At 49.9% G+C, this 12,757-nt stretch overlaps 1 protein-coding gene across 7 annotated transcripts in view; it reads left to right on the forward strand.

Moving 5' to 3' along the window:
- The window catches only part of GTF2I (general transcription factor IIi), a 105,321-nt gene extending 100,004 nt beyond the window's left edge, over window positions 1-5,317 (forward strand). For all 7 annotated transcript variants that reach the window (XM_005661989.4, XM_005661992.4, XM_005661990.4 and 4 more), the window contains 4 exons: window positions 1,009-1,050; window positions 2,551-2,592; window positions 3,377-3,452; window positions 4,166-5,317. In XM_005661989.4, the coding sequence (XP_005662046.1) occupies window positions 1,009-1,050; window positions 2,551-2,592; window positions 3,377-3,435 (143 nt within the window). In that variant the 3' untranslated portion in view covers window positions 3,436-3,452; window positions 4,166-5,317. The remainder of the gene's footprint in view (window positions 1-1,008; window positions 1,051-2,550; window positions 2,593-3,376; window positions 3,453-4,165) is intronic.
- Window positions 5,318-12,757: the final 7,440 nt, after the last annotated feature.

A 12,757-nucleotide genomic window follows, 5' to 3' on the forward strand; every position in this document is an offset into this window, starting at 1 on the left:
AGCAGCTAAACCTTGTGAGTTGTGGGTTTGCCCCCGACTTGAGGAATCTCGAGGTTATTTTCCCTGTTCCCACCATCCTGTTCTGCTTCACACGCAGGTGCTATTCTTTGGCCATCGCTCTTCAGTATCGTGGGATTTGGTTTCGTCTCTTCTGCTTCCAAGTTTTGAGTTTCACTGTCAAAATGTGCTCATTTGTTTGTTCCCCCAAGCCATGAGTTCTTTTTTAATCAATTCTGTTTTTATTTTACTCTGTCTTGACCACGTATGTTAGTATATGGTGATGTCAGTAATGAAAGAAGTCCTTTTTTTTTTTGTTTTTTTTGGGGTTTTTTTGGCTGCAGGTGTGGCATATAGAAGTTCCTGAGCCAGGGATCGAACCCATGCCACCACAGTGATGCTGCTGGATCCTTAACTCGCTGGGCCACCAGGGAACTGCTGAGAAAACTTTTTACTGACCCCATTTCATCTGCCTTCTGTGTAATTTTTAGTTTCAAAAGCTAGTGCATTTTAAGCTCCCTTGCCCCTTTACTTTATGTTTATTTTATTGTTATTTATTTATTTACTTCTTTTTAGGGCCACATGTGTGGCATATGGAAGTTCCCAGGCTAGGGGTTGAGTCGGAGCTGCAGATGGGAGCCTATACCACAGCCACAGCAATCCTTAACCCGCCGAGTGAGGCCAGGGATCAAACCTGAGTCCTCATGGATACTCTTCAGGTTCAGTACCGCTGAGGCACAGTGGGAACTCCTACCTTATGTTTAAAATGTTCAGTTTTGTTTCTTTCCTTGTGCAGTAGTCTTTTACAGAATTTTATGGTAATTACTATGAAATAATTACTTTGATGGGACACACCAGAACTTTTAATGCTTGTTCCCGTCTTGTCATAAGAAAAATAGTACCTGTTACAACAATTCGAAGCATCAGAATAGAGAATGTATGTAAGAGTGCTTTTCAAATGCAGCAGCATATCATTACATTGTTACTGAAATGAATCTGCTTTCTTTTCAGAGTTGGTTGATCAGAATGAATCAGAAGGCCCAGTGATCCAAGGTAAATTAAACAGGGTAAAATATAGAAACATTCCTACTTAATTCAGTAAAACAGGTCACATAAATTGTGTCGCCTCTCAGTGTTTGCCTAACTTGAAGGAAAGCCAGTTCCTTCACACACATGTGCACACACATGTGCACACAGAGACTTGGCTTCTTGGACTCCTTTGTCTGAAAGCTTGTATAAGCTCAGGCCGCGGTCCTCGTGGGGAGCTGGACCACGTGCCGTTTGTTCCTGCTGTCCCAGGCCCGGCACCCTGAGATCAACGGCGTAGAATGCAGTTTTGTGGGGTGACAAGGTCATCTTTTAACTTGGGTCTTTTTTATACCAGTTTTTTTTGGGGGGGTTGCATAAACACAACGTATGCCATTTGTTCCTAATAGCTGCAGTAAGTCAAATTGTGTTGGGTGAAAATGTATTTGTTGTGATTTTTTTTTTTTTTTTTTTTTTTTTTTTTTTTTTTTTTACGGGTAGAAGACTATTTTTATTAAATTCACTGACATTGGTAAATTCTAAGAGGTTTAAGGGTGTAAGGTGAAACAGCATAACATACCAGCAAAACTTAAGGGGTCATGTAACTATCTCTTTATGGGGACACGCCCTGCAGGGTAAAAGCTGAGGAGTCTCAGGAGTCGGGCCCTTGGTTGCTGACCTCAGATAAGACACCAAGCAGTCTTGTCCGCTTATAAAAAACAAGACTTCAGGACCAACAGCAACAGGATTGGAAAAGAACCGATTCAAGATGGGGGCCAGTCTGAATTCGGATTAGCTGGGAGCTGCGGCTGTTGCAGCTCAAGTCTAGGATCAGTAGAATGGCTCGTGAACTGTTCTGAAGTCGCTGGTTTCCAGGTCTTAAGATGCTTTTCCCAGACAGAGTGTTGTGATTTTTAAAATTCCTTAGGAACAGGTGTTTAGGCCTGCTTTGTAATTCATTGAAAATAACGAAAGACTTGGCATTCCTGTTGTGGTGCAGTGGAAACAAATCCGACTAAGACCCATGAGGTTGTGGGTTTGATCCCTGGCCTTGCTCAGTGGGTTAAGGATCCGGCGTTGCCAGGAGCTGTGGTATAGGTTGCAGCTGCAGCTCAGATCTGGTGTTGCTGTGGCTGTGGTGTAGGCTAGCGGCTATAGCTCTGATTTGACCCCCTAGCCCAGGAACCTCTGTGTGCCATTAGTCCGGCCCTAAAAAGCAAAAAAAAGAAAGAAAGTAATGAAAGACTTATTTGGAAGCCCACAGAAGGAAGGGGCAAAACAGAGAAGGAACTTCATGCTTTCATAGTAGAGCTGTGTACTGATTGTGTAAGCTCGCCGAACACACCTCAGAAAAGCAGAAACGAGTCATGGTGTGCTTGATGCATCCCAAGGAGCTGTGAGTGTTTTCACCCTTGACTTGGGCTTTGTGTACAGTGTCTGGAGAGCTTTCTCCTTTTGTGATCTGTAAATAGATGAAAGCAACTTTTGAACAGTATTAAAATAAAATCTTCATATGTTTCTCTTCAGAATCATCTGAACCAAGCCAGTTGGAGGTTCCTGCAACAGAAGGTAAAAAGGAGTAGTCTCATTGTCAAAAACTGGAGTGCCTAAAGGCAGAGAATGAATTGTGTTTTTAAAACTGCTTAATTAGAACTCGGTGTGAAGTTGTTCTGTTCCCTTGTTTCTGGGTGAATTGGATCTGTAATTTGTCCCCAGAGGCATTGTGTTTGGAGGTGATGCATGGGTTCTTCTCCATTTTCCCGAAGAATTTTAATGAATTCTGAAAGAGTTAAATGACTCCTATATAACCTAGATAGAGCTAGTGTGAATCCTTTACGTAAATAATTAATGTTTGTTACTTGGAAAATATATGTAACAAAGGTAGAACTTTTTTGTTGTTGTTTGTCTTCTTTGTTTTCTTTCTACGGCAATACTGGGTCTGAGCTGCATCTCTGACCTGTGCCACCATTTGTGGCAATGCTGGACCCTTAACCCACTGAGGGAGGCCAGGGATCAAACTAACATCTTTACACAGACAATGTCCAGTCCTTAACTACTGGGCCACAGCGGGAACTCTTGCCATACCTGGGGCCTAGGGAAGTTCCCGGGCCAGGAATCAAACCCATGCCATAGCAGTGACCTGAGCCGTAGCAGTGACAATGCCAGATCCTTCAAATTTTCAGGAGTTTCAGGGAACTTCTAAAATTTAGAACTTGGATGTTTTCTCTGAAAATCTTATTTTTAGTATCTTATTAAGTCATTTTAATGAATAGTTTGGTTTGAGTAGATTTATTACTGAGCAGATTTGCATGAATAGTGCATTTAAGCGGTTCCCTTTTGTTTCTCTTGATAGAAATAAAGGAGACTGATGGAAACTCCCAAATCAAGCAAGAACCAGACCCTACGTGGTAGACCTCTTCCCTCCTAGGGTAAATCAGCTTCTGTGTCCAGGGTGCCATGAACCCACCTGCATAGTCGTAAGCGGAAGTGTTTTCCCTGCTTCCGCCATAAATTGTGGCCCAGCCTTCAGAGCAGATGAGAACCATGTATAAGCATGCTGGGTAGATTGAGCTAGAAGATTCAAGCCGAAGCAGTTTCCTCCGATCAGTATATACCTATAGGCAAAGATGTTAAAGCACTTTGCCTCCAATGTAAACGGTTAGGTTTTGTTTTCGATCTGAACGTTGTCTTGTCCTTGCTGCTGGAATTCAGTGTGAGTCAGTATCACCAGACTGACTTTCCCCCCTAAGCATAGTAAGAGTATTTGCAGAGTCTGGCTGAGCCACACAATCCATTGTGTTTCCTGCGCAATTAAGGTCCAGGCCTGATTATTCCAGACTTCTCAAACTTGGTCAGGTTATCGCTCAAGGGGCCAGCTCTAGACCGGGAGGCCGGGAAGCTTGGTGTTCATGCCGCATTCAGCCTCACTGGGCCCCAGCTGCTGAGTGTTTCTGTGATAGAGGATACAGTTAGCTCTCATCTGTACCCAGCAATCCAGTGTTTTTATACAGAGCCCCCTTTGTTGTCATGTCCTGTCAGTCATGGATGTAAGTGGTCATTAAGTTGTGATGTTAGTGAATCATAAATTCCTATAATCAGATTAACCTGTTTTCCTGCTTGTGTGTTTTCTCTCCTCTTGTAGCTTACAGTATCAGTGGGTGAGAAGAGCTTTTCGGACCTGTTACTGCCCCGAGCTGTGTAATATACTTGTATAACAGAAATACCTTCTATACAAACCTTTTTTTCTACTTTTAGATAGAAATGTCTACTTTTTCAGCAGTTCTGTGAATTGAATTAAAGAGCAGAGTGACTGTAGATTTGGAATGGCTGGTTTACTTTGGATGTATTATAAGGATTTTACAGCAGTGCTGGAAAAACGACAGGGAAAATGACAGGGATGAACCTCATGAGATTTTGTACGTATTCGGCAGAGCCTTCCGCTGTGGTGTTTCTTTTCCAGTCAAGGGACGCTATCTCCTCCTGGAACATCTCAGCTTCTGCAGTGAAGAGAACACCTGTGATAGTTCAGTTCCTTAGTTTTTCTATTTGAAAAATCATTTAAATGATCCTTTTGTTCACGACTCTCCTTGATGACTGAGTGAACAGTTAGTATCTGTATATTTGACTAAACCTTTTCCTAAGCTCTCTATCATGGTTCGTATGTTTTTTATCATAATTAAACAACCAACCGTCTGGATCACCTGACAGCCAGTAAGAGGTCAGTATCTCAGCGTGTGGCTTGTCGATGGAACCCGGCGAACCTCTTCCATCCACGTTTCCTTTGCATCTAAATCAAACGCATGGTGTACCAGCCGTTTCAGACCAGGTAGGAGTGTTTGGGCAAAAGCTGAACGACACTAAAGCCTCACTCTCCCGCAGCCCGTTGCGGGGACTCCTTCGGAACACTGGTCCAGCTTGGATCAGACAGACTCAAGGGGGTTTCATCACCTTCACGACTTTGCAGATTCTCCTTCTGACAGTGAGGCTCCAGTGTGGGGAGTGAGGGGTCAGTTCGCTCATGACGCACCCTCTGATATTCTGCGCCGTTTGTAGGAGAATCTTACATGTGTTGAGATTTCACAAACAGTAAGACTTGTAAAATACCAGCTATATGAAAAGCTAGAGTATGTGATGGCCTAGAGTGTTCATTAGCTTTATCGCAATATTCACAATGGAGAATTCTATTACATGGTAGCAGAAATAGGCATTTTTATGTGTTGCTTATATTTTACCTCAAATTAAATTGTAGATATAGGGTAATAAATAAAATCCATCCATGCCTTTCACACACTAATTCATTCTTTCGAAGGTGTTTTCATGACTGTCTGGGGAAACCCGGGGTGGCTCGGCGGTAGGCGCAACACACGGTGAGGTTAGGCCGGCCCCGTCCAGAGGCTTGGTTCCTGGTGGGGCCACCCTTGTCCGGGGGTTGTCGGAGACCTCTGTGCCCGTCGTCTGGGCTGGGCCGGAGCCCCCAGCTTTTCACTGGTGATGTGCCAGCTGGATGTAGCCTGCGTGTGACGATTATTGAGGTCGGAATCCCTCCCACGTCAGAACCGCACTGGCCCCAGGTTCTTTTCTGCTCCCTAAAAACAGCGCTCTGCCTCTCCTGCACCCTTACAAGTGTGACCGCAGGGAAAGCTGCGGCCCGGAGGAGACAGGCGCTCGGAGAAGGTATCCCCAGCTCTGTTCCCCTCCCAGTCTCTGGAGACACACCTGCCTCCAAAGGCTGCTTTTCGAAGGAGTTCAGCGTGTGCAGGTAACTGTTTTCCCAGTCAGTGTAACGATTCACATCCGGTGTAAGAACTGTGTATATACATATGCATACACATACATTGTTTTTATATATATTACCTTTTTTTTTTTTTCTTTTTCTTTTTTTAAGTAAGTTTCTCACATCTAGCAAGTACATCAGTTTCTGTTCTCTAGATGGCAGCACAGTCAGTGCCGTGTCCTCCTCCTGGTAACCTGTGCCCGTCTAGGGCCTGCTGTCCAGTCCTCTTGTGCCCTCATCTCTAAGCTAAACAGGATTGTTGGTTCCTCTAAGAAATGGCAAATCTCAGGAGTTCCCTTGTGGCTCAGCGGTTAGTAAACCCAACTGGGAGCCATGAGGCCTCAAGTTTGATTCCCTGGCCTCACTAAGTGGGTTAGGGATCCACTGTTGCCATGAGCTGTGGTGTAGGTCACACATGCGGCTTGGATCCCGATTGCTGTGGCTGTGGCGTAAGCTGGCAGCTACAACTCCAATGGGACCCCTAGTCTGGAAACCTCCATGTTCCATGGATGCGGCCCTAAAAAGGAAAAGAAAGAAATGGGGACCCTCAGGCAAGGGGGGCTGTCCCTGCATCTGTCTGTGACAGGAGGGGCTTGGAGGTAGAGTAAGTCACTTTTATTTATATACTGTCGCCTCCCAAAGGCTCCTTCAGTCTCTGCTTCCACAGTCGGGTGTCTCTTAGTAAATCTTGCATCGTTTCCTGGCAAGTTGATGCCTTGCTAAAGTGCCTCCTTGCCTGCAGTGGTTAACGAATCCGACTAGGAACATGAGGTTGCAGGTTTGGTCCCTGCCCTTGCTCTGTGGGTTAACGATCCGGCATTGCCGTGAGCTGTGGTGTAGGTTGCAGACGCGGCTTGGATCCTGCGTTGCTGTGGCTCTGGCATAGGCCGGTGGCTACAGTTCCGATTCAAGCCCTAGCCTGGGAACCTCCATGTGTCGCGGGAGCGGCCCAAGAAATAGCAAAAAGACAAATAAATAAATAAATAAATAAAATTAGCCCTGGTTTTAGGGCCATCAGCTTATTTAAAATGGGGAGTTCCCGTCATGGCTCAGCAGGAGCAAACCTGACTAGTAACCATGAGGAAGGATATAGGCTTGATCGCTGGCCTCACTGGGTGGGTTAAGGTCACAGATGGGGTGCGGATCTGGCCTTGCTGTGGCATAGGCCTGCAGCTGCAATTCCAGTTGAACCCCTGGCCCAAGAACTTCCATGTGCCATACCTGCAGCCCTAAAAAGCTGGAAAAAAAAGTGTGTGGAATGTCAACTGGTTTGCTCATTCAGAGCCCAGGAACTGTCTCAGGACAAGCCTTCGGCAACCCATGTTAGTGAATAAGCAGTGCCAGTCGATGAATAGCTGATGCTTTGCAGGGTGAGGGGTGTAAAACTTGGTCCCCGAGGGCTTTATCAGATCAGTAAGGACCGGACTGAAAAACTAGAGCTCAGATAGCTCTCATGAGTAATTCTAATGTGCGTGGTGTTTCGGAGACAGCGCCCTGATGCCGTGATCGTTTGATGGCTAAACTGTGTTTCACCAGCAAATACAGTGGAGTGACTCACTGGAGTGTGGGCTGTATGACCAAATCCAGCCTCTGCTTCTGGACAGCTTTCACCTTGAATAAATTTCCAACAGAAATGGTAAAACTAGAGGAATTGCAGGATTGAGTTTTACCTCTGAAGGTAGTGGTGGCCGCGTGCTCACCCGGGCTCCAAGCCCTGGGCTTTGGGGGCGGGTGGGGAGAGCTGAGCAGCCTTTGTCCTCCCTACTGCTCCTCAGGCCCTTCGGTGTGCAGAAGCTTAGCCCTTTTAGCAGTTAGCACGTCTTTAGAGCCCTTTATCTTTTCTTTGGTCTGAATCACATAAAGGTGCATGAAGCGAGGTTGAGTGGACTGAGCGTTGACGTCCTGTGCCCAAGTTGCCTTGGAATCAAGTAGTGGCCGCAGTCTCACCTCTGGGAGGAGCCGGCCGGACTTGGCCCGGGGCTGTGGTGCTGTCTGCTACAGCGGGCAGCCAGTTCCCTTATGCAGTCAGCTGGCTATCTGAGCATCCTTCCAGCCACATTTCAGCTGTTTTTCTCCTTCCCGTAAAGGACCAAAAGGTCCATGGACGAGGAAGGTGATGTGATGAGACCTTTCCAGTGTCCACACTTCAGGCCCTGCTCGACACAAACTCAACGCCCTGGGTGGCTTCTCCGTGAGTGGAGAGATCCTTGTTATGCACCAAGGGCCTCTCGATGTCACCGTTGGCTGCCCCCTTCCTAAATGGAAGCCCCCTTTCTGGACGCTGAACGTGGAGAGGCGTGGTTCTCCCCTGAATGCCCTAGTTCCCCTGTGATAGGGGAGAAGGAGAGGCGGGACGTGGGGAATGGAGGCCACCTGAGCCTCCTTCAGTGTAGCAACTGCTCCCTGTTCTGCTCAGCCCTGTGGTCCAGTAGAATGAGCACGAGTGAGGCCGTTCGGCCTTCTGGTTGGACTCTGAGCAGAGCAGCTCTCCCTCAGCCTCTGCAGTTTGGGTTCTGTTTTACTCCGGTTTGCACTAAGGGATGATTAGCTTTTGTACATTGCATGGAGGCTGCTAGCCTTCTTGGCTCAAAGATTAGCTTTGAGGAGTTCCCACTGTGGCCCAGTGGATTGAGAATCCAACTGCAGTGGTTCCAGTCACTGCAAAGGTGCAGGTTCGATCCCTGGCCTGGCACAGTGGGTTAAAGGATCTGGCATTGCAGCTGTGACTTGGATTCGATCTCTGGCCCAGGAACTAACATATGCTATGGGTGTGGCCATTAAAAAAAAAGGGAGGGGGTTAGATTTGAAAGCAGCTTGTAGCCAGATTGAGACATCACGAGTCCCTCAGTGTACGGTGGCCTGTTGGCAAATCACAGTGAGCGGAAACCAGCAGAGCTTGTGGGAAGTTCAGTCAACAACCATCTTGTATGTCGTGTCTCCCATCCCATCCCACCCCCAACTGTCTTGTATGTCATGTCCATCCCACCCCCAAACCAAACCAAACCAAACCTTGTGGTTTTATTTTGAGGAAGTGTCAGCAAAGTCAGCTCTGAAAGAAGCTATGATACAATACCCATTTGTAATGGTACTTCCTGCCCGATTTCCTTCTCAGAAGACGGGCTTTTTTGTTTTTGTTTTTGTCTTTTTAGGGTCACATTTGCGGCATATGGAGTTTCCCAAGCTAGGGGTTGAATTGGAGCTATATAGTCCCTGGCCTACGCCACAGCCACAGCAACGCCAGATCCAAGCCATGTCTGCGACGTACACCACAGCTCTCGGCAACGCTGGATCCTTAACCCACTGAGCGATGCCAGGGATCAAACCCATGTCCTTATGGATGCTAGTTGGGTTTGTTAACGCTGAGCCGTGACAGGAACTCTTTTTTTTTTTTTTTTAAAGCATCAACTTCATGTGTGATGAGGCTGCTCCTTTGAAGCCCAGTCCCTCAAGGTCTAGGGAGCAGTGATGACCCTTACCAAAGACCACATGCTTGGTAGTGGCCGGGGGACCTGGTGAGAGATGTCCCCACCTGCACGCCCTGTAATTTAGACTAAAGCTTTCACACCCTGTATGAGCGACCTAAAGTCTCTAGGGAAAGGTCTTGGGAGGCTGCAAGTTGAGGTTCTGGGAAGGCAGGATCAAAGCAGGCATGTGGTCAGAAGCCAGAGCCAGGGTTGACCCTGGTTTTCTATCCCAAGAGAGTTGGCATCGTTGCGCCTGGTAGTAGGTGCAAAACAGTATGTGCTGCCAGACGCTTCTGTAAACCACCTGTGCCCCCGCCCCACCCGAGCCTGTGCGTCTTCACTGTCCCGCACCCCCTTGGAGGTGGCAGAAGTCCTCAGCCCTTGGCAAGTCCCACGCTGGCTTTCCTGCACGTCTCGGGGCTGGAGAGATGTGGAAATGGCTGCCCAGCCCCGTGACTGAGGGTGGGATTTCTTCATTACTGAAAGCAGCTCGAGTTCAAACCCATAAACTCCCTTGCGGTGGCAGCCTGCTGCTGGATTTAGCCTTGGTTGGTTGGTTGGTTGATGAGCTTCAAATAACTTTCACCACCGCATGACACATCTGGCCCCAGTGAGGACGTGGGGCGGGAGGAAGGGCACAGGCCCCTGGGGGTCAGTGGGAGGCTTCTGGCGTTGAAGTGGGACCGGCTTGCAGGGACCCGCTTATGGATTTGGGAAGGGCCCACTTGGTATCAAACTGCCAGACGGAGTGCAGAGATGCCGGACAGCCCCTGGATGTCTGGTTCTGACCTCACCCATCTGGCCTGGGAAGGCCTCCAGCACCCCCCCGGGACCCCAGCAGAGCCACGGCTGACCCTTCCCCGAGACAAGGGGCCACACCACGCGCGCGTCCCACAGGTTGCTCCTGCAGCAGCAGCTCTCCCTCCTGTGACTTCTCCCTCGTCAGAGCCTCAGTTTAAACAGCAAGAAACTGCCTTGGCCCTCCCTAAATCCTCACAGCAGGCCAGCGTAGGTCCGGTTGCTGATGCCATCGTACAGGTGACAAAACTGAGGCTCAGGGCTTGAGTTAACTTGCCAAGGAGCACACAAGCCAGTGTGAGTGCGTCTGTGTGAGCGGGGCCCCAGGCCACCGGGCCACAGTCCTCCTGCTGGCCGTGGCCGCCTGCAGACCAAAGGCTCAGGTGTGTCCTCTGATGATCTGCAGCTACAGCCCTCCCTCCTGTGTCCCCAGGCCAAGAGCTGGACCCTAGGGTCATCAGGCCCAGGGAAGGAGTAACGCCCAGGGTGTGATTCCCAAGCGGTGACTCGGGTGTGACCTAGGCCCCCTCCCGAGCGCAGGCTCCTGGTTGCCTTCTGATGAGACCTCACCGTCCTTCGCCGACCCAGCCAGAGCCCGTTCCCGCTCTGATTTGCTGAGAAAGGAAGGCCTGGGCTCCCTCAGGAAGCAGCGGCTGTGGTCTGCACTTCCACCTGGAAACACCTGCCTGCCTTCGGAGTCCCGCCCCACACAGCCAGGCGGCCCCTCTGCCTACCGGGCAGCAGCGGCTCGGGGGTGAGAAGTGGGGCTGTGGCTGGCCCAGGGGGCCTTGTCTTGGGCCTGGTACGAGCACCTAGGTTGTTCTAGCCCAAGGCGGGGGCGGCAGGGACTCAGTTTGGACTTGGGAAGGAAGAGGCCCATAGGGAGGGCTGCTCTGATCTGATCCTGAGGCCCTAAGTTCCTCTCCTGACAAGCAGGTCCTGGAGGGGCCGCCCGGGGCCTCGGGCTCTCATGCCAAACCCCTGTCCCCAGAGCCTGGCTCCGTGGCCCAGCCCTGGGGATTTCCTTGAGGAACTGCCCAGCCCAGTCCATCTGGGGAAGGCCTGAGAGTGGGAAGGTGGCATCTGAAAAGAGGCCCGGGGCTTTGGGGCAGACCGGGAAGCCCTGCTTTGTGCCCTTAGTCATCGCTGAGTCCCAGGCTCCTCAAGGCTGAGGAGCGGGGCCGGCAGACCGTTAAAAGCATGGGCCCAGGGTCCACCCTGCGGAGGTTAGGACCCAGCGTTTTGCTTACGGGTGGTGACCGCCCGCTTACCTCTCTGTGCCTCAGTTTTCCCTTCTATAAAGTGGGGGAAATAACAGTGCCTACCCGATAGTCTCATGATGAGGATAAGATGTGATCAGAAATCTGAAGCCCTCCTGACCCAGGCTAAGTCTGCAGGTAGTGAGTGCTCCATGGGAAGTGGGGTGGGGTGGGAGGGTCTGGGAGCTCGGGATTGTTCTAATCCCCATAGGCTGGATAGCTAGCTATCGACTTTATAATAATATTTCATTAAATCCTTTATTTTTCTGCAATTGTCTATAATTGCACAATTTGAAAGTTCTAAAATTTTTTTTTAAATTAGCAAAAACGGAGGTAATTCATAAATCAAAGGGTTTTTTCCTGGGTGGAGGAGACACAAACTTGTAAAAAAAGTTATCATTTGGTCATTGTTTCCTCCAGGCATTAAAGTAAAGCCGGTCCCATCCTGACAAAGGCCATGAGCCAGCTTACAGTGAACACGAGTTCTTACCACCTCATCCTTTGTGGGGTTTTTTGCTGGTTTTTTTTTTGTTTTTTTGTTTTTTTGTTTTTTTTTTTAATTTTTTAGGGCTGCATCCACGGCATATGGAGGTTCCCAGGTTAGGGGTCTAATCAGAGCTGTGGCTGCCGCCCTACCCCACAGCCACAGCAACACAAGATCCGAGCCGCATCTGCGACTTACACCACTGCTCACAGCAATGCCGGATCCTTAACCCATTGAGGGAGGCCAGGGATCGAACCTGCCTCCTTATGGATGCTCGTCAGATTCGTTTCCACTGAGCCAGGACGGGAACTCCCACCACTTCGTGCTTCAGCAGCCCCCTGTCTGGGGGGCGGGAGCGGGGTGAAGCAAGGCGAGGTTTGCAGCGATCACGGAGGGAAGTGCAAAGGTGGCAGCTGACCACTCAGCCGCTGGGTCGCAGCTGGGGCCACAGGACCAGCAGCCCGGCCAGGCGCTTACACAAGAGCGGAAAGGCCGCTGAGAAGAAGGGAAGTGCGGTGGCCTCGACCTGACCCAGCGCCGGGAGGGGTTCCACTGCAGCCCCACCAGCCGCCTCCTCTGCCCTCCTGCCCAGGTGTGCAGCTGGGGTCCGTGTGGGGACCTGAAGGCGGCACCACCTGGTGGGACACGGGAGCCCAGGGACAAGCTGAGCGTCCCTCAGGGAGGGCGCACTTAGTGAATAATTAAAAGACAGCTGCTCAGCCAGGAGCCATGGACCTTGTGCTGCGGGAGCCACTCGCGGAGTCCAGTGAGGCCCGCCGTCCATCCTGGGATCCGACGCAATCGAGGCTTTGCTTTCAGTTTGCTCCTGAGGTACAACAGTCGCAGAAAAGGGCAGCGCAGGAATCCTGCCTCCCGGGGCCTCTGCACTGGCCCCCCTCCCAGCCCCGGAGGCTCCCTGGCTCCCTAAAGACTGGCTTGGGCGATTTTTGAGCTT

The sequence above is a fragment of the Sus scrofa genome, chromosome 3, assembly GCF_054392235.1.
Source record: "Sus scrofa isolate SSC_HxYL_T2T_F1_AM1 chromosome 3, Sscrofa_HxYL_maternal_Yorkshire_Landrace_v2.0, whole genome shotgun sequence".
NCBI lineage: Eukaryota > Metazoa > Chordata > Mammalia > Artiodactyla > Suidae > Sus > Sus scrofa.